Below are 19,788 nucleotides of genomic sequence, written 5' to 3'. Positions count from 1 at the left end.
TCCCACCCCAGCTCTCGTCCGGGAAGGAACGTTCCAACGATAACAGCCTTGTTTACCTGAAGCTTCTCTGGGAGTCAGAAGTGCCCTTCAAAACAGCTTTGCAACTCCTCACAGGTAAAGAGAAACAGCGGGACGCAGATCCGAGAGGCACAGGTTAATGAGCACTTGCCAATATTCCAAACTGCGCTCCTGTCCACAAGAGCGAATGCTACTCAGTGGCTACCCAAAGAAAAGGCGCCACTAGGCATGTTGTCTTTAAAACAATATTAATGGGGCGCCTGGGTGGCTCAGTCGGTTGAGCATTCTGCTAGGTCACGATCTCATAGTTCATAAGTTCAAGACCCGCATCAGGTTCTGTGCCCACAGTGCAGAATCTGCTTGGAATGCTCCCTCTTTGTCCCTCTCTCTCTGCCCCTCCCCCACTCTCTCTCAAGATAAATAAACTTTAAAAAAATACAGTGTTAATGACAATCAGACTCAACACACTCATAGGGTTCTTTTCTTCACATTTCACGCCTAAACAACCTAATTTCTTCCAGCGGCCCCAGCGGGCGACGCCCTTTCCCACGGGACAGCCTCCCACACATCCTGGATGCGCTTCCCCACTTCCCACCTGGCCACTACTTACCTGTCCTTTTAGGTCACCTCAAGAGGCTGTCCCTGCCAGTACCTCCGAAGGGAGGGGAAGGGTACCAGGGGATTCATTATACCATCCTCCATACTTCTGAGTACGTGAAAATTTCCATAGTAGAGTCTCTTAGAAGTCACTCTTTAACATAAGGAATGAAAGAAAAACATGGTGGGTCATCCCAAGGATGCCATTTGCACCTGTTCATGAACCTGAACCTGCAGCTCACCCTCTAACGAATCTACTAGCTCCAGAATGGGTCCTTGATAATCCCCGGTCTGTTTGAGGTGTCATCGTGCGGTTTCACATGCTGAACTGTATTTTGTGGTAGTTTCCGGGGATATTACGTGTGTATACCACCCACGTAAAATCGGTCCCCTGGACCGGAGACTGAGGTATGAAGAGGCTGCGCTGTCTCACGAGCTCCCCCTGGTGGTCACGACGTGAAGTCATCTTCCAAGTGTTCTGCGGGGCCAGTGAGTTTGGAGGAAATCTAGAAGGGTTGATGTTTTAAAGCAGGAAAACGAAATATCAGGGAGAAAAGAGAATTTAAGAAGGAAAAACATGTTTTCTTGATCTTTATCCCAAAAAGAGCTTAGGGAATCAGGGCATGCAGAAGTAACACACAGGTGCTTTCTTTTTTTTTTTTAAGTATATTTTTATTTATTTTGAGAGCGTGTGCAAAGGGCAGAGACAGACAGAGACAGAGAGAGGGAGAGAATCCCAAGCAGGCTCCACACCATCAGTGCAGAGCCCGACATGGGGCTCAAACCCACGAACCATGAGATCGTGACCTGAGTCAAAATCAAGAGTCGGATGCTTAACTGACTGAGCCGCTCTGGTGGCCCACAGGTGCTTTCTAACGGTCCTGCTGACCTGCGAGAAGCAGCAAAGAAGCGTCAGCATCCCCACCCCCGCCATCCCACCCCACTGGCTCCGCTGTCCCTCATCCTCCTTTCTAATGACCACCGCCTCCTCCAGGCCGCCATGCTTCACACACCTGCACAGCCGCTAGCTGCTCTCGGCTACAAGAAACCTGGCAAAAGTACAACCCAGGGAGGAGAGAAGTGGCCGTGAGCCAGCCACGAAGGCCTGGTCTTCCCCGACGCGAGTGCTCCTGGCGACAGAACCGGGCGTTCTGAGTGCTGCTACGTGCCTGGTGCTGTCACACGCACTTTCCCCACATTTCCATTGAGTGTCACACAACTGCGGGGTCGAGGCATCGCACGGCAGAGGAAACGGACCAAAACCAAAACACGCCGTGCCTGCCGACAAGTTGGGGACAAAGTCTTGCCCCAGGAGCCACAGCCGAGGGCTTGGACACCAGGGCGCGTGGGTGCCAGAGCTCTTTACGAGGCTGTCAAGGTCTGGGAAGCTCATTCGGAGGTGAAATGGCAGGACAAGACTGATAACCTGCCGGGAGTATGACAGACATCTCGAGGAGAGGGCCCAACAGCAGGAACGCAGGGTCAGGGTCACTGCTCACAGTCAGACTGCGTGTCGGGACTATCTCACACATACGGTCTTCCCGCCGGGATGGCGGTTATCTACTATGATATAATCTGTGTAGTTATGATTACACTCGCGTTTTGAGAAAACACCCTTACTTGAGAGACCCAGGAAACACACAGGTGTATCACAGCTACAGAGCTCTCTCCCCTTGTTACACATCAACTTAACCAGCCAGGTTACCATCATCGGTTTTATGAGGACTCGGGACCTCCAACTTCAGACACTCCTGCTTTTTTTGGTCCCACACTCTGGGTCTGAAACCCTTTCAGAAGGACGAGAGATGACCTTCCTCACCTGGGGAAAGTGAGGACATTAACCTGGATAACCTGGATCAGGGGCTGGGGTGGGAGGTTCCAGGCGGGGGGGTTTGTTCCTGGGGGAAGTGGGGAGATCCAGCTGGACTCGGAAGCTATGCTCACGTCTAGGTTATGTTCTGGAATTTGGTGAAAGTTCTGAGTTTTGCAGACCACTGATCTGGATGGTCTTCCAAGGCCTCTTCCATGCATTAAACCATGTTTTTGATTCTTAAAATTCTTTTATTCAAGAAATATTTGGAATATTTAGTATGAGACAAGACTGTGCCAGGCCTGATATGCTATCAATAGTGAACAACATGCTAATAGATGCCGATTCCGCCCTCATGGGAACTACGAACTACGCGTTTTTTTTTTTTTTAACGGAAATTGAAGAGTAATACAAATACACGTCCACAGGCAGAGTCACCAAAAAATTCGAATACGTGTTTCAAGTGTTAAAGTCTCAAAATTCCTGAAACTCAGCTGGTACACAATTTATTCTTTGCACACTGGTTCAGGTGTTTCTTCTTTGCACAAGACTCAAAAGACATAGGCAGACGAAACCACTTGTCGATTGAAAATTCAAACTGGATTTTGTTTAGTATCCATAAACAACCCTCATTTTTCTTTATGTCGTCAGTTTGGGGAAGATAAGTGGCTATTAAGTGAAAAACAATAGTACTAGGTGTAGAGAAATGAAGGCCAAAACGGAGTCAGGGAAACTGTGTTCCAGCCCCAGTCTGCAGTCAGAGAAAGGCACTTAGCGTTGTGTCCTCAGCCGGAGAATGAGGTTGGTTGGAATGAACACATGTTGCCCGAGATCACTTCAGCTCTAAAGTTGTTCTGTCCTAATTCTATTATTAGGAGTAAATGCTAGGAACAAACCACATACAGCACATACTCACAATGAAAAGTAAATGAATGCAGGAATAGTCACAGGAACATTTTTAAGAAAGACGAGAAATACAGACGTATGCTGCTTTTTAAAAATGCCATTACTGTTTTATTCACACTAGTTAGAATATATACACAAAAAAATGTGTATCATATGTTGCTTTCAAAAAAGTCTATGTTCCATGAGAACTATGTAAACAGTGTAAAATGTTTCTATCGCATAACAAAAGAAGAAAAATCGGCATTCCCATGTAGTATTAGGAAAATATTTAAGATAATTTGATTTTAAAGTCATAGTAAAACAAAGTGAAATATTACAGAACAGTCTTTCCAGGAAGTAGATCTACAGTCTAGAAGCAATACATTTCATACTCTGAAATACTTTGGTATACGTGAAATTAATACAAAGCAAAAAAACGAACAAAAAAAACCCACCCCAAAACCTAAAAAGTCTACTTTGGTTCTCACATTAACTGAAAGTTTAGCAATGAGGCGACTGCACAGCTCCTCAGATGACAAAACGGAAAACCTCCAATTTGCTCCCCACACCCCTGCGAGCGGACGCGCATGTGCCCGGACGACACTTCACGGGACCTCCGGAGCATCTCACTTCTTTCCACAAGTACGCTCTCAGCGAGAGCCTGAAAGGCTTCATAAAACCTCAGATTCAACTCGGAATATAAGTGCTCTTGGTTACTTCCTCTTAGACACCAATGACCCCTCATTAAAGCAGCTCGAAACTACAAGTCACATTGAAAGTAGAATATAAATTTTTGGAAAGTCGTATTACTATAGTTTCTCAAGAAGTCCATACTTGAATAAAAGAACATACTACATTAATTTAAAAAAATGCAAGTTTAATGGCCCATTGACAATAGGTTTTTAAGAAACAGAAATAACCATCTGCATGCTACAAATATTTCTTCATTGATATCACGCATTACTCTGACAGCTGTACAACTAAACTGATCTGAGGAATTTTTAATTGCATCATTTTTCAAATTACATTTTCTTATCTATACTGTCCACATGTGGTACTGATTTTCTCCATTGTCTTTTTGTTCTGTACGTTTTCTTTGAAACGGCTTCCTACATGTGAGAAATTCTGAGCAAACGCTGATGAACCACTTTTCTGTCATCCATCACGGGAGCAAACTGGGAATGTCTTCTGAGGGTTTTCTCAGCAATGCAATTTCTTGCCCGACTTTCCGGAAAGACAAGAAAGCCTTTAGAAGAAAAAGAAAATACCTGGTGAACTTCACAAAGTTACAGTAATAACACACAAATGCACTGTTATTCCTTCCTGAAGTAAAAGAAATACTGTCAAGTGCCTCCGAAGGACACAGCCCGTGAGCACAAGGCCTCGGGCCTTCCGCGGGGGTGGACGTGAGGCCAGGGGCGTTCACTGAGAGCGGCCAGCTTGGTAGCTCTCCAGAACAAAACACGTATGGAAAATAAGAGAGAAAGTTTCTGTCAGATTCATGAGAGGCTTTTTAAAGAACAATTCTTTTTCTATTTTTATTTTTTTAATTTGAGAGAGACTGCATGAGCAGGGGAGGAGCAGAGAGAGAGAGAGAGAGAGAGAGAGAGAGACGGAGGGAGAGAGAATCCCAAGCAGGCTCCACACTGTCAGCGAGAGCCCAAAGCGGGGCTCAAACTCACGAACCGGGAGAGCATGACCTGAGCCAAAATCAAGAGCCGGACACTCAGCCAACTGAGCCATCCAGGAGCCCCTTAAAGCATACTTCTAAAAAGGACTAAAGGAGAAAAACATAAAATTATTCAATAAAACTGACCTAAGCTTACACGAACCAAGTAGAGAAGAACTGTTCATATTCTCAATTATCGTACACTATTACAACAGTCTCAGGAACCAAAGTTCTGGCCCAAATTTTAAAACCAAGTATAAGGAGAAGTAAAACAATGAGCAGTGAAAAATTCTGTATGAAATGAAAGGTTCTTAGTTTTTCATGCTAGCTTTTGCTTTCTTTTGGGGAAAGACACTGTCAGGGGAACTTGGGTCATTTCAAAAGTCATTTGCGACAACAGCCAAGACCGTCGTATACTCAGAACTTGCACCGCCAGACAGCAAAATCTTTGTTACGGTCACTAAAACACCGTATTTCACGAAGTGTAAGACACCATTGATTGTGAGACGTACCATCATTTCAGGCACCCATCTTAGGCAAAGAAAAAAAGACGCTCAGGATACAGACTCTAAAAGGAGACAGAGACCATCACAAAAAGTGGGGACATGGAATGGCCACAGCCTCAATGAGGGGTAAAAAGAATAACCCTTCCTCTACAAAGGACAGCCAAGAAGTCTGCACGCCTCTTCCTTGACGATGGGAAGAAGGGAAAAGATATTCCTTGGTATGTGAACTGGTCCCCCAGCCCTGCCAGCCCACAAATTTTGTGTCTGAATTCATACTAGCAGCATCGTCCAAATACCTGAAGCAGAGAAATTAGCTTAAGCAGGCTCAGGTTGGTAGTGCCCCACCCAGTAACTGGGAGAAAATAACGCAAACCCTTTTGGCAAGAAGTCAACACCATCCAGGCAACAGCTGATTAGAAGATGCAGTGCAGGGGCACTTGGGTGGCTCAGCCAGGTGAGCGCTGACTCCAGCTCAAGTCATAATCTCACGGTTGGTGAGTTCGAGCCCCGCATCAGGCTCTGTGCTGACCGCTCAGAGGCTGGAGCCTGCTTCGGATCCTGTGTCTTCCTCTCCCCCTACCCCTCCCCTGCTCGTGCTCTCTCTGTCCCTCTCAAAAATAAAATAAACATAAAAAAAAAAAAAGAAGATGCAGTCCAAACGTAAAGATAAAATGTGGAAAATATACGACTTGCAATCAGTAAAATATGGTAGACAGATGAATAAGTCAATAGAAGAAATGTCAAAAAACCTAGAAAACAAAGACTGGGTACAATTATCCTGATGAGCACTAAGCTATGTATGGAAGTGGTGAGTCACTATATTGTACACCTGAAACTAATATAACACTGTATGTTAACGACACTGAATTAAAAAAAAATTTAAATCAATTTTCTTGGGGTGCCTGGGTAGCTCAATCGGTTAAGTGTCCGACTCTTGGTTTCAGCTCAGGTCATGATCTCACAGTTTCATGGGTTCGAGCCCCATGTCATGCTCTGTGCTGGCAACCCAGAGCCTGCTTGGGATTCTCTCTCTCCCTGTCTCTCTGCCCCTTCCTCACTTGCGCTCTCTAAGTAAATGAATAAACTTAAATAAGTAAATTTTTTAAAAGCAATTTTCTCATCAAAAAAAGAAAACAATACTGGGCATATAATAAAAATGTCAAACAAGAACTTATCATAGAAACATCAAATCAATGACAAAAGGATGCATTTCAATATATGGCATGGGCAAAACAACTAAGAAAAAAGTTAAATCCCTCTATTCTTCTAAAATATATCTTTCTAACCTATAAAGTTAAATTAAAACACTATATAAAAACAAAAAATTAAATGTAATTATTGAAATGGTAAGTAATCTCCAAAGACTGGCTTATGTATTTTTAAAACATATTCTCTACCCATCCAAACCCCCAAAATCCAAAGCATAAGCAAAAATAAAAGGCCAATGTCAAACTGGAAAAAAACTCTACAGTGACAAAACGTTATTAACCTTAAATATTATAATATAAATCATTAAGAAACAAAAATATCCAGAGAAATACACATAGGTTAAGACTAGACAACTGACAAAAAATACAAATGGGCACTTAAATATACCAAAAATGTTCCATTTCACTAATAATGGAAATATAAACTAAAACAATTATAATAATTTATGCTATCAAATAGGCAAAATTTTTAAAAATAGTAATACCCAGTGTTGGCAACGGTACAGGAAAACCAGCACTTTTATACTGATGGTAAACATGAAAACCAAGAAATCTTTCTGAAATGCAATTTAGCAATAGGTAGTATAGATCAAAATCCTTTTATTTTGGTTGTTTTTATTTAAGAGAGAGAGAGGGAGGGAGAGGGAGAGAATCCAAAGCAGGCCCCACACTCAGCACAGAGCCCAACAAAGGGCTTGATCCCACAATCCTGGGATCGTGACCCGAGCTGAAATTAAGAGTCGGATGCTCCAATGAGTCACCCAAGCACACCAAATTCCTTTAAAATGTGCGATACTCTTAAATCCAACGATGCTACATGTAGGAATTTATCCCAGATATGTGCAAAAAGCATATGCAACTACATGTCAGAATTATTTATAATAAAGTTGGAAAACATCTAAACACTCGACAATAGTAGATAAATTAAGTATTTTAATAAATAACAGAACTATAAAATGGAATACAATGCAACTCTTAAATACTATGAACAGTAAAGCCTTCTTTATACTAGTAAAAGATCAGAATGACCTAAATGCCTATTAACAAGGAGCTGGTTTAAAAAACTATAGTGTAGGGATGCCTGGGTGGCTCAGTTGGTCAAGCATCTGACTTCGGCTCAGGTGGTGATCTCACAGTTCGTGAGTTCAAGCCCCGTGTCAGGCTCTACGCTGACAGCTCAGAACCTGGAGCCTGCTTCAGATTGTGTCTCCCTCTCTCTTTGCCCCTCCCCCACTCACACACACTCTGTCTCTCTCTCTCTCTCTCAAAAATAAACATTAAAAAAAAATTTTAATTAAAAAAAAAAAAAAAAAAACACAGGGGCGCCTGGGTGGCTTGGTCGGTTAAGCGGCCGACTTCGGCTCAGGTCATGATCTCACAGTCTGTGGGTTCGAGCCCCGCGTTGGGCTGTGTGCTGACAGCTCAGAGCCTGGAGCCTGTTTCAGATTCTGTGTCTCCCTCTCTCTCTGCCCCTCCCCTGTTCATGCTCTGTCTCTCTCTCTCTCTCTCTCTCTCTCTCTCTCAAAAATAAACATTAAAAAATTTTTTTGATTAAAAAAAAAAAACACATAGTGTAGCAGTCAATGGAATAGCACACAATCATTACAAAGAATGAGGCAGCTCTTTATGTTGATACATATACTTCTCTCTGCCTGAAATGAGCTTTCCCCAGATCCCGCCTTGCTTACTTGCTCCAATGACATTGTATCAGTGAGACTGTCCCTCACCATCTGATACAGAATAGCAACGAGTCCCATCCCAAACGCACTCCCTCTCCCCCTGACCCTGCTGCTCTACTTTTTACCGTCTGGCACACTTCAATTGTTTATTTACTGTCCGTCCTCCCCCGGACGAAAGAAGATCCCTGAAGGCACCACCAATGTCACCACCTATCTGCATCAGTGCCCACACTCCTCTTCTTCATCTGGCACCGGGAAAGATGCATCCCTGTTCTTTTCCTAAGGCTAAACGCTTCACTTGACCTAGGCCCCTTCCTGCACTGCCTTTGCAAGTATTTCCTCCACAATTATCCCCTTTTGCTCCTGTCTTACCATTTTCTCCCCCCAGCACTGGGTCGTTCTCAGTAGCAAACATACCTTAATATCATAAAACGTCCCCCCATCTTATTTCTATTCCTTCACAGCAGAACTCTTTCCTATCTGATCCCTTACTTCTCCTCAACCCACTTTACCTCTGCCATGGTGTTAACAAGGTTACCAGTGAAGTTCTACGCCCTCCTCGAGCCTCAAGCACACGGCCAAGTCTTGGCCCTCCTCCTTCTTGACCTCTGTGTCAGCAACCCTGGACACCACTGACCACTCTCTCTTGAAGCAATCTTCTCTCAGCTTCTCTGAGATCGTAAGCCCCCAAATTTTCTTTCACTTCCATGGCTCCTCCTTCTCCACCAGACCTCTTCTCCACCTACTCACTCCAAGGTGATCCCATCCAGTTTCTGGCTTCAAACGGCCAAGTATATGCTGATGAATGATTTTAAGGTTATTACCTTAAGCTCAAACTTTCTTCTGGGCTTCAGGCCATCAGCTTCACAACATCATCAACTACTGACTTAACACAACAGAACTACGGATTCCTCGTCCCCACTCCCCACCCCCACCCAAGAGCCTGCTCTGTCCATAAGCCTTCCCAGGAAACGTACACCATCCACCCAGCGGCTCACCTCAAAATCCTAAGAGTCATCCTCAACTTCATTCCTTCCCCGCTTACGATGAATTCCTCTGGAAGTCCTGGACTTCCCTCCCTCCACAACAGATCTGCCCTCAGCCATTATCACTAGAGCCCTCGTCGGTCACCACTAGCCTCTTCACAACTCCCCCTTCCACCATTCTTGCCCAGCAGTCTGCCCTCCACCCAGCACCGAGAGCATTCCTTCTACAGCCTAAGCCAAGTCATGTCACTCCGCCCATTAAAGCCTTCCATGTTTCCATTATACTCAGAGTAAAATGCAAAGGCCTTACCAGCGACCTCATAACCAGGCCCGCCCACCTCTCTGACTCCTCTCCTCTTTTATTACCACCGGCCACAATGATCTCCTTGCTGTCCCTCAAACGTGACACGTCTATTCCCATCTCATGACCTTAGAAGGAAGCTGCCCTTCCTTCTGTTTCTTCTCCCCAAATCCTCGGATGTCCACCTCCTTCTCATCTTTCAAATTTCAAACCCAATGTCATCATCGCCCAGCAAGGCCTTTCCCAGTAGCTACCCATCACCTGCAACGTCTTCCTATTTTCTCTCTCCACAAAACCTACCAATATCTGGAATGTACTTGTGGGGAAAGCACAGGTTTACTACTGCTCTCCTCCCAGGAGAAGGGAAGTTCTTTAAAGGTGAGAAGGCTATCTTATTATCCATTTATCCACAGCATGAAAACTGGTGCCTGGCACACAATAAGTACTGAATAAATATTTGTCAACCAAAGGACAGACCATTTTATAACTGAAAATCTGAACTGGGGTAGCTTTTGACATCACCTCCAGTTTATTTTGGTACTATAGTATCAGAAATGGTGAGAACTGGTAAAACTATATCAAGAGCCTGATTGCAAAATGGCTTTTTTAAACCTCTCACCTACTCTGTTGACTAAGACTCCCTAATATATATTAGGGAATGATCTAAATGTGCATTAATGGGAAACTGGCTAAATAAGACGGAGTACAGCCACACAAGAGGTTACTATGCGGCCACTAAAGAGAATGAAAAAGATACCAGCCAACATAAAATACAAGCTGCACAAGTGAGAAGGTTGATGGAAGCCATCAAGTAGCACAATACGTTCAATGAGATCCCTTTGTTTCCAGGTGCACACATACCAGCCTGGATATGCCCAGGGCGATCCCTCGAGGGCAATCCTGAAAGTGGTTACCTCTCCAGAATAAGGTGGAGGCTGAACTTCACATTTATTATTAGAAAGATAAAAAGTGCCAGGAACTACTTTTGACTTCACAGTTTAGAGCTCACCACTTGTATTTCATGAAGGGCTTCAAAATTTCGAGCTATTTAAAAAACACACCTCTTTTTTGTAAATGATGCATCATCTAGTGAGGAAGAGGAGGGGTCGGGGTCTCAGGAGAACCGTCAGGAACGCAGGCTGGCTCGTTCTTCATAGGTTTAACCCCCTTCTCTACCCCTTCCCTCTATAAGGACTGGGGCGCATAAAGCATTGCTTTTATAACCCTCCATGCAGTTTGGGGTTGGAGGAGACACGGGACATGTGGTACAGGCTTAGTCAATAGCAAATTCATTAGTGAATTTGCTTTCCTAATTAAAAGGAATAGATATAACGGAACAATCCTTTCCCCCGTATTCATGTCTCAAATGTACACGTGATGCCTGGAACCACGGGACCCGTCTTGTAATTGTGGAATAAGAGCCGAGGTGCAGATGAAAAGATGCCAACAGTGTGGATGTCCAGTGACTTTACCCAACAAATGACACAAGAAACATAAACCTCTCTTCATTTAAGGTACAGTGAGCTGGGTTCTGCTACCTACAACCAAAACAACTCCTAACTGATATTCTTGGGAATGTCTCATTGAAAGAAATTGAAAACAAAAGAAAAATTTGATGTGGAATTAGAAAACTGTTAACACATCAGAAATGTAGACTGCAAACCAATTCCCCTCTTTAAGGTCTCTATTCTGAATTTTTTAAAAAAAGGAAAAAAAAAAAAAAACTACTAGGAAGAAACAGAAAAAAGAGAAAATTATAGTCAACATCAACTCCATAAAAAAGACTTCAGAGAGGTGCCCGGCTGGCTCAGTCCAAGTGGAACATGTGACTCTTGATCGCGGGGTCATGGGTTCTAGTCCCACACTAGGCACAGAGATTACATTAAGCAAACAAACAAAAAACAAAAACTAAAAAAGACTTCAGAATGAAACATTCACAATGTATACGCATAATAAAGATAAACTCACAGAGTGAGACTGAAGTCCAATCAATGCTGGGGCTGTTCTGGACTAATGCTCATTGTTCGATAAATTTCTTTAAGTAACAGCAGGGCGGTATCTTCAGATTCCCTATCACAAAGAAAAGAACATTTTTACTTAACAGACCATGAGTAGAAATCAACCTCTATGCATAAAGGTGAAAAATGCAACTTTTGTTCTAGTCAACCTACCTAGGAAAGGCAAATGAAAATAAAGTAGTGTAGCCTTAAAGCTGCCCTTAAAAACTGGATGGATACCGATCAGCTACAAAACAGCTGTGCCGCAATATGAAAGGGTGGCTTTTCAAAGTCCCCACCGCTCTCATTCTGTGAAAGGTATCCCTATAGAAACAGTGTGCAAGTACCAAAGGCCTGTGGTCAAAGTCAGATGACACACTGCCATCTTGTGGACAACAAACTAAAGGGGGAAAATACTGATTCTGCATACACGGCCACTGAAATTAATATTCCATCCCAAGTGACAAATCCGCAAAAGAGTCTCCCTAAAACTACTGTATGTGCTGGCACCTAAAGGCCACGGGAATGTTATCAAAGAAGACGACACTTACCAATAGCATAAATGACTCTGAAGAGCGAAAAGATATTCATTAAAACTCTCTATTGGCTTTTCTTGAAGAACGTAGTCAATTCGGCGGCCTCCGTTTAGCATTCCCACCTTTCCTAAGTAGTCCTCATCCTTGGAAAAATCTGGACTTTCAACAATCTTTTCTGCTAGAATTTAAACCATTTCAATATCAAAGTCAATCACTTAATCATTATCCTTTGACTTTAGCTGACTTTCTGGGCTCAAGAGAATATCGCTTGCCACACGTAGCGACCTGGGGAGCTACCAGGCTCCCTTCCCATTCCTCCAAAGAGCCGGGGGAAGGAAGAGGGGCTGGTTACCCGAGAGAGAGGAGAAAGAGCCAACGAGCTGACAGCAGTTTTGAAGAAAAGGGGTGAGAGAGTTGCAGAAAGAAAGGAAACAGAATTAGAATCTGAGTCAAAAAACATCACGGCACAAAGACCTGACTATGCAGGTAAAGTCTACAACATAATGACACAGTTCAACAACAGCAAGGTAACTTCTCACAGCGAGCGGGCCTTTAACATGCCTGAATACGAGCTTAGCTCTCAACTCTGACATGCCATTCTGGCCTTAGGAGTTTCGACAAAAATTTAAGATTGCAGAGTAAAAAAGTCCAGCAACTATCAGGCAAAACTCCAGGAAAAGGCCGACGTGCATTCTGAAGCAGTTTATCAGAACAGATTTTCCTTTGTAGGAAGAACATTTTAACAAAAGAGACTAGAATGGAAAGGCCTCATTGAGCAATTCGTAAGTATTATGTTTACAAACGACATTTGTACTAGAAAATGCCTCAAAGGTTAAATTTACCTTCAACGACTTGTTTTTCTTCTTCTTCTTTGATCTGATTGGCCACCTTTTCCAGTTCTTCCTGAAGCTGAGCTGAAGAGGTGTGAGCTCGGGCAAACTCGTTCAACGTCTGCCAAGCGCTTTTCAGGGAGCTGATGAAGCCCTGCTTTAAATCAGATCCCATACGAGAGAGACTGTCTTTCAACTCTAAAGAGATTAAGACGACATATCAAGTGAATTAGGCACTGGGTAAAATTCTGTACCACGAAAATTAAAACAAAAGTTAACACCGTCCTCAGACAGGTTAAGACCCCCTCAAGGCCTTAAACGCCAACCACACGGGAGTTTCTCAGCCAAGAACTTTCAACATATAAAAATGTCTTGAGGAGTCTTACTCTGTCATTTTTTTAACAACTAAAGCTAATCCAGCCAAAATGTATACATTTCCTCTCTCCAAAAAAGAAAAGAAAAGAAGAGAAAAGAGTTCAAATACCATAAAAATTCATGTGCTTTTTTTTTTTTTTACCGTAAGTTAGAAGAAAAAAAAATAGACCCGTAAGATTTAAAAGATGACTGCTTTTCTAATCTGTAATGGTAAAATGGTTTTGAGGATTTGAGATTCTGACATAACCACAATTTAACTTCTTTAAAAATGAAAAAACTCCTGCCCCTTCAACCTTTTCTACTTCAGTCTAATAAATCCTATTTGAACTCAAGGTATTTGAGTATCAAATTTCTCATTTTAAGTCCAAAAGAGTTAAATACATTTTTATTTATTTTTTACTGTTTATTTATTTTGAGAGAGAGAGAGAGAGCAAGTGAGTGCAAGTGGAGGAGGGGCAGAGAGAGAGAGAGAGAAAGAGAATCCCAAGCAGGCTCCACGCTGTCAGCACAGAGGTAGATGCGGGGCTCGAACTCACAAGCCTCAAGATCATGACCTGAGCCAAAATCAAGAGTCAGACAGACACTTACCCAACAGAGCCACCCAAGTGCCACAAAAAAGAGGTAAATGTTTTTTAAAAGCATGATGTAAGCAAAAAAAAAAAAAAAAAAAGAAAGGAAACCCCCACTTTCAAATAAAAAGGCATGATCACTTTCCTCGCTCTTCTGTGCTACACTCCCATCCTTTCCACCCAGACCTTTAAACCTATGAGTAATATACACCCTTAACTGGCATAAGAGAAACCTAAAGCCCACTTGGAATTATTATCGATCCACTATGTTTAATGAACATTTTTAAAGGGAAAAGTTTATCCTGTTAGCAAGGACATGACAGCTCACTTAACTTAGCATAGGGTTTATTTCCTGATTGTTGGTCCTTCGTTCATGTTACTCGGCTTCCCAACTCCAAAAATTATGACCAAACTCTATCAAAATCTATGCATCTCATCATTTTATTACCAACTTCCCCCATTCCTAAGTATCTCAACCATTAGAACGCCATTTCAAGGAAAAAGTCAACAAAGAGAAGCAACGCATTCAAAACCTTTCTTCACAGTTCCTCTGAATGTTCTAATAAATGGGTTCTAAACACAGCAGCCATTTCAATAACACTAATTCCATTAAGAAAGAACTTAGTGTTAACGTTTTCATAATTCAATTACAAATGACAGGAAACACCTAATTCATTAGGACTGACAGATTCCAAAATGACAAGAAGGAAACAAGTTTTTACAGTATTTGCTTTTTACCTAAATGAAGTCTTTTTCTGCCTTTGTGATGGGGAATGAGAACTGCTTTCAGGTCCAAATCTGGAACAATCATAGGCTCTAATCTATACGCCACTGGATCAAGCTGCAAAGGGAAGAATTGGAAATTCAGGAAAAGCTGTTTTATCTTGAGTTACGTAGCTCAGTTGGGCGACCAAACGGATAACCAGCAAACCAGAGATTTTGATTTCTTCCCCCAGGTTATTCTGGTATATTACCAGTCTAATTATACTGGTAATTATAAGGAGACTTCCACGTTTGTGGGTAAAATTACTTTGCAAGCAAAACAACAGAACTATTTCCTTGAACAAAGGCTCTCCGGTAGAGAAGTGTATTGGAAAGCATCAGACTGTTCTCTATTAGGACAGAGAGCTGAGCTGTATGTACCTCAAAATCAGAGTTAGTTCCTAAGAAATAGGGATCTGAGAAGCTATTAGGATGATCCAGATAGGTGTTTCTATGTGGGTGTTTCATCTTCTCCAAAATAAAAAGTAATTCAATTCACTCACTGGATGATAAATATTGAAGAATCCTTTACAGGTGGGAAGCCTGTAGTTCTCATCTATCCTATCCACTCCTCGAATAGTGAGAAACATACCAATTGGAGATCCCAAGGCAAAGAAAATCTCTGGTTCAAAGTCTAATGAGTTGTAAACAACAGAAACCTAGGAAGAATCAAAAATAATGAAAGATCATCATTCCAATGGCATAGAACAGAAAATTCACAAGTTCAAACTGGAACTGCACTTAATTAAAATCACCTCGACATAGATGATGCCATTCTAGGTGCGGCTTGTGAGGCTTATAATCACTGTCACAGCTATTTTAAAAGGGCCTAAAAACTCTCTCTTTAAAATCTTCACAGGCTTCTCCATCTTCTGCTATATTTCTCCTTGTTGTACAGCATAGTATGTACAGTACACAGTAAGCATTACATTTACTTTGGTTATAAATTACCCTTAAAACTGCAGACTCTAGCTTCAAACTGCCTGGGTTTGAATCCTGGCTCCACGCCTCACTATGTGACCTTGGGCAAGTTTCTTAACCTCTCTTGCCTTAGCCTGTTTCCTTGCCTATAAAATGGGGATCATAACAATGCCAAACTCATAATGGGGTTAAAAAATCAAGAACCTAATCCACATGAAGTGCTAAGCACAGGGCCTGGCGTTCGCCAACTGCTACTTCTATTCCGGCTACCACCTTCGTTTGTTCAAGCAAGTTGCTTTCCATTAGGAAAACGATGTGCCCCCAAAGAGCTGTTTTGGGACAGCTTGCATGTAGTGTCGCAGCCCGCTGAGAACTGTCGAGATTAAGAAAAAGCACCTACATTGGTGCCACTCTACAGTTTACAAAGCTCTTCTGTTTGCTGCTCAGTGGCAGGATACAGGCCTTTGTCACCCGAGTACCCTGAGAAGGAAGAACAATCCCCACGTGCACGACAGAGGCCCACTGAAAGGGATGTAGGCAAGATGATCATGTCACCCCTTGGATGAAGATGTCACTTCTCGGATGAAGACGGTTAAGCTCAGACAGGTGGCACCACTCACCCGAGAGCACTCAGCCGGGGTGGCAGAACGAGGACTTCTCATTCCCACTCCGATGCACCCTCGACTACACTAGGCTGCCCCTTCCAACAAAGTGTGGACTGCACACGCCTTGGCTTGTCCTTATATGTGCAAATTCAATGGTTTCTGCTACTGATGAGGGCCACACAGGATGTGCTCCCAAGATTACCCACTTCCCCCAGCTCCAGACAAGAAAAGAAGAAGAAAATCCAAAGTTAAAAGGAAAAATACCAACCAGAGAAGGTTTTTACCACACAGATGACAAAGACCAAATACCCTTAATATACAGAAACTCTTCGATATCTGTGAAGGGAAAAAGAACTCAGCAGGAAAGTAGGTAAAATCAGCACTTCTACAAAGAAATCATGCCAAACAGACCTACGAGCCAACAGCTAACTTGTCTAGTGCTCAGAAACACAGCGAGGCGCCATTGTCCCCACAAGGTTATCAGATCAATGAAATACTAGAAAGAAAGTAAAAGTCCTCTGTTTTCACGATAAAGTTATTTCTTCAGAAGAAAGAGACCAAAGTGACAGCACTGACTATCCGTAAAGGAGCCATGTGTAAAGGGTAGCACCGGTGTCAGTGAGGAGACCGGACAGTGAGGAGACCGGACAGTCAATGCTATAAACTGCTAGCCAGAGTACAAACCAGCACAGCCTTTTCAGGGGCAAGTAGACAGAACTACCAGAATTTTGTGTGTACGTTCTTGGGCCCAGCTATCCCACTTGTACTTATTTAGCTAAAGGAAATAACGAAGAACGTGCACAGAAAATTGGTTTAAAAGTGTTTATCACTGGGTGGCTCAGTCAATTAAGCATCTGACTTCGACTCAGGTTATGATCTCAAGGTTGGTGAGTTCGAGCCCTGCATGGGGCTCGCTGCCATCAGCATGGAGCCCGCTTCGGATCCTCTGTCTCCCTCTCTCTCTGTCTCTCCCAGGCTCATTCTCCCTCTCTCAAAAATAAATATTAAAAAAAAAAAAAAAAAAGTGTTCATCACCGGATTACTTAAAAAGGTGGAAAACCAGAAACTGCCTACATGTCCGATGTTATGGGTGAACTGTGTCCCCCACAAGATACATAGCACTTCCTCAGACCTTATTTGGAAATAGGGTCTTTGCAGTGGTAATCAAGTTATAATAAGGTACTCAGGTGGGCCCTAATCCAACATGATTGGTGTTACTATAAAAAGGGGAAATCTGGACAAAGAGACAGACACATAGAGGATGCAGACACAGGAGGAGCCATGTGAAAACAGATGCCTGGAGAGCTACATCTATAAGCTCAGGAGCCCCTGGAGGGCCGCCAGAAGCTGGATGAGGCAGGAAGCGTTCTTCCCCGTAGGTTTCAAAGAGAGCGTGTCCTACTGACACCTGGCTAGACTTCCAGCCTCTAGAACTGAGACAATAAGTTTCCATTGTTTAAAGCCACCCAGCGTGCGATAGATACTTTGTTACAGCGGCCCGAGCAAGCTAATACATCCGGTAACAAGTAAGTGACAAAATAAATCATTATCTTTCCAAACAGTAATACAAGGCAGTCATTAAAAATGACAGAAATATTTAGACATGGGAATATATTCATAATATAGTGTTTGAAAATAGCAGTAGAATGTTTTGGTAAAACACTATGTAGTATTTTCCCATTTTTATTAAAGCATATATATATAAATATATGCTTAAATAAAAGTCTAGAAGGGCTTGTTCAAACACTTCACAGTGATTAGTTCTGGCTAAGGAGAATATGACGTTATTTCTTTTCTCTTGCTTAAGCAGAGTTTCTTGGCTTTCCGGCAACAAGCCTGCACACAGGCTATTGTCCACACTGCCCCATAGGCCTTTGGGTAACAGACCCTACTTGCCCACATTGGCCCACCCCCCACAGAGGTGGCATGTGACTTGGGCTGGGTGATATCAACTTGTGCCCCATTCCCCAGGCAATATGAATTGGCCAAAATGGACTTATAACCCAAACTAGGTCAAGTAAATTTTCCTAACTGGACCAACCAGGGGAGATTCCTTTTCCTGTGGTCATAAAGCTATAAGGAAAGGAACATACAGTCAATGACACCCATGAGCCCAGGTTCATGGAGAAGGCCAACTACCAGAGAAGGGCATGCAGTGAGAGTGTCCTGGTCACAGGGAGTCCCTGGTGCCACAAATCTTCTATCCTCTGATCCTTCACAGTTAAATGAGGAAATACCTGCCCTTCATTTGCTAAAGTATGCTCAAGTTTGCTCATGTTTAAAAAGAAAGACATTTTAGAGGCGCGTGGGTGGCTCAGTAGGTTAAGCATCCAACTCTCGATTTCCTCAGGTCATGATATCACGGTTCATGGGTTCGAGCCCCCACATCAGGCTCCACGCTGACAGTGCAAAGCCTGCTTAGGATTCTCTCTCTCATTCTCTCTGACCCTTCCGCATTCTCGCTCTCAAAATAAATAAATAAACTTAAAAAATAATAATAAAGGGTTCCTGGGTGGTTCAGTCAGTTAAGTGTCCAACTTTGGCTCAGGTCATGATCTCACAGTTTCTTGAGTTCAAGCCCCACGTTGGGCTCCACGCTAATAGTGTGGAGCCTGCTTGAGGTTCTCTGTCTCCTTCTCTCTCTCTGCCCCTTCCCCATGTGAACTGTCTCTCTCAAAGTAAATGAATAAACATAGGACACCTGGGTGGCTCAGTCGGTTAAGCATCCAACTTCGGCTCAGGTCATGCTCTCACAGCTTATGGGTTCGAGCCCCATGTCAGGCTCTGTGCTGACAGCTCAGAGCCTGGAGCCTGCTTGGGATTCTGTGTCTTTCTCTCTGCCCCTCCCCCGCTCATGTTCTGTCTCTCTCTGACTCTCAAAAATAAATAATAAAAAATAAATAAACTTAGTAATAAATAAAAAGAAACACATTTTAAAAAATGCAATCTTTATCAGTGAATTGGGTTAAAAGCTTGAATAGACTGTAATAAACACCTTGTTCCATTTTCTGCCTTCTTTAAATCAGTCATGAATTCCTTTATGATAAGGAACCTTAGAGACCCAACTATAAATACACTCAAAAATACAATGTCTATAAAGATTTTAATACTCCCAAGCCACTGAGATACAAGTATAGTAAAGTATACTATTAAATGAAGCACCACTGACTCCTTGGTTTTTATAGAAATTTTCTGGAAAAAAAAAAAAAAAAGAAAATTTTTCTCCGAGGGAAGAATTGTGAATACTAAAAACTGTAAGTCAGGTGAATGCAGCAAGTTTCACAGGAATCTAAGGATATATCAGTCTCCCCTCATCCAAGGGGATACACTCCAAGACCCCCAGTGGATGCCTGAAACCTCAGAAAATCTGGTACACTATACACCACGTCTTTGCCTACACATACATACCTACGACAGTTTAATTTATAAATTAGGTACAGTAAGACATTAACCACAATGACAATAAGACGGAACAATTGCAACAATATACTATAATAAAAGTCATGTGAACGTAGTGTGTCTCTTTTGAAATAT

The 19,788-nt window shown here is 42.7% G+C and overlaps 1 protein-coding gene across 3 annotated transcripts in view; it reads right to left on the bottom strand.

Annotated features, from left to right (window-relative positions):
* Nucleotides 1–4,166: 4,166 nt before the first annotated feature.
* The window catches only part of SEC23IP (SEC23 interacting protein), a 41,971-nt gene continuing 26,349 nt past the window's right edge, over nt 4,167–19,788 (bottom strand). For 2 of the 3 annotated variants that reach the window (XM_049646542.1, XM_049646540.1), the window contains exons 14-19: nt 15,232–15,387; nt 14,705–14,807; nt 13,035–13,220; nt 12,208–12,370; nt 11,624–11,729; nt 4,167–4,534 (exon numbers count right to left, since the gene is read on the bottom strand). In XM_049646542.1, the coding sequence (XP_049502499.1) occupies nt 11,648–11,729; nt 12,208–12,370; nt 13,035–13,220; nt 14,705–14,807; nt 15,232–15,387 (690 nt within the window). In that variant the 3' untranslated portion in view covers nt 4,167–4,534; nt 11,624–11,647. The remainder of the gene's footprint in view (nt 4,535–11,623; nt 11,730–12,207; nt 12,371–13,034; nt 13,221–14,704; nt 14,808–15,231; nt 15,388–19,788) is intronic. The other variant, XM_049646541.1, reaches the window with a different exon arrangement.

Source organism: Panthera uncia, chromosome D2, assembly GCF_023721935.1.
Source record: "Panthera uncia isolate 11264 chromosome D2, Puncia_PCG_1.0, whole genome shotgun sequence".
In the NCBI taxonomy this organism is placed as follows: Eukaryota; Metazoa; Chordata; class Mammalia; order Carnivora; family Felidae; genus Panthera; species Panthera uncia.
The sequence above is the reverse complement of the archived record's forward strand: the minus strand, read 5'-3'. Positions and strand labels throughout refer to the sequence as shown.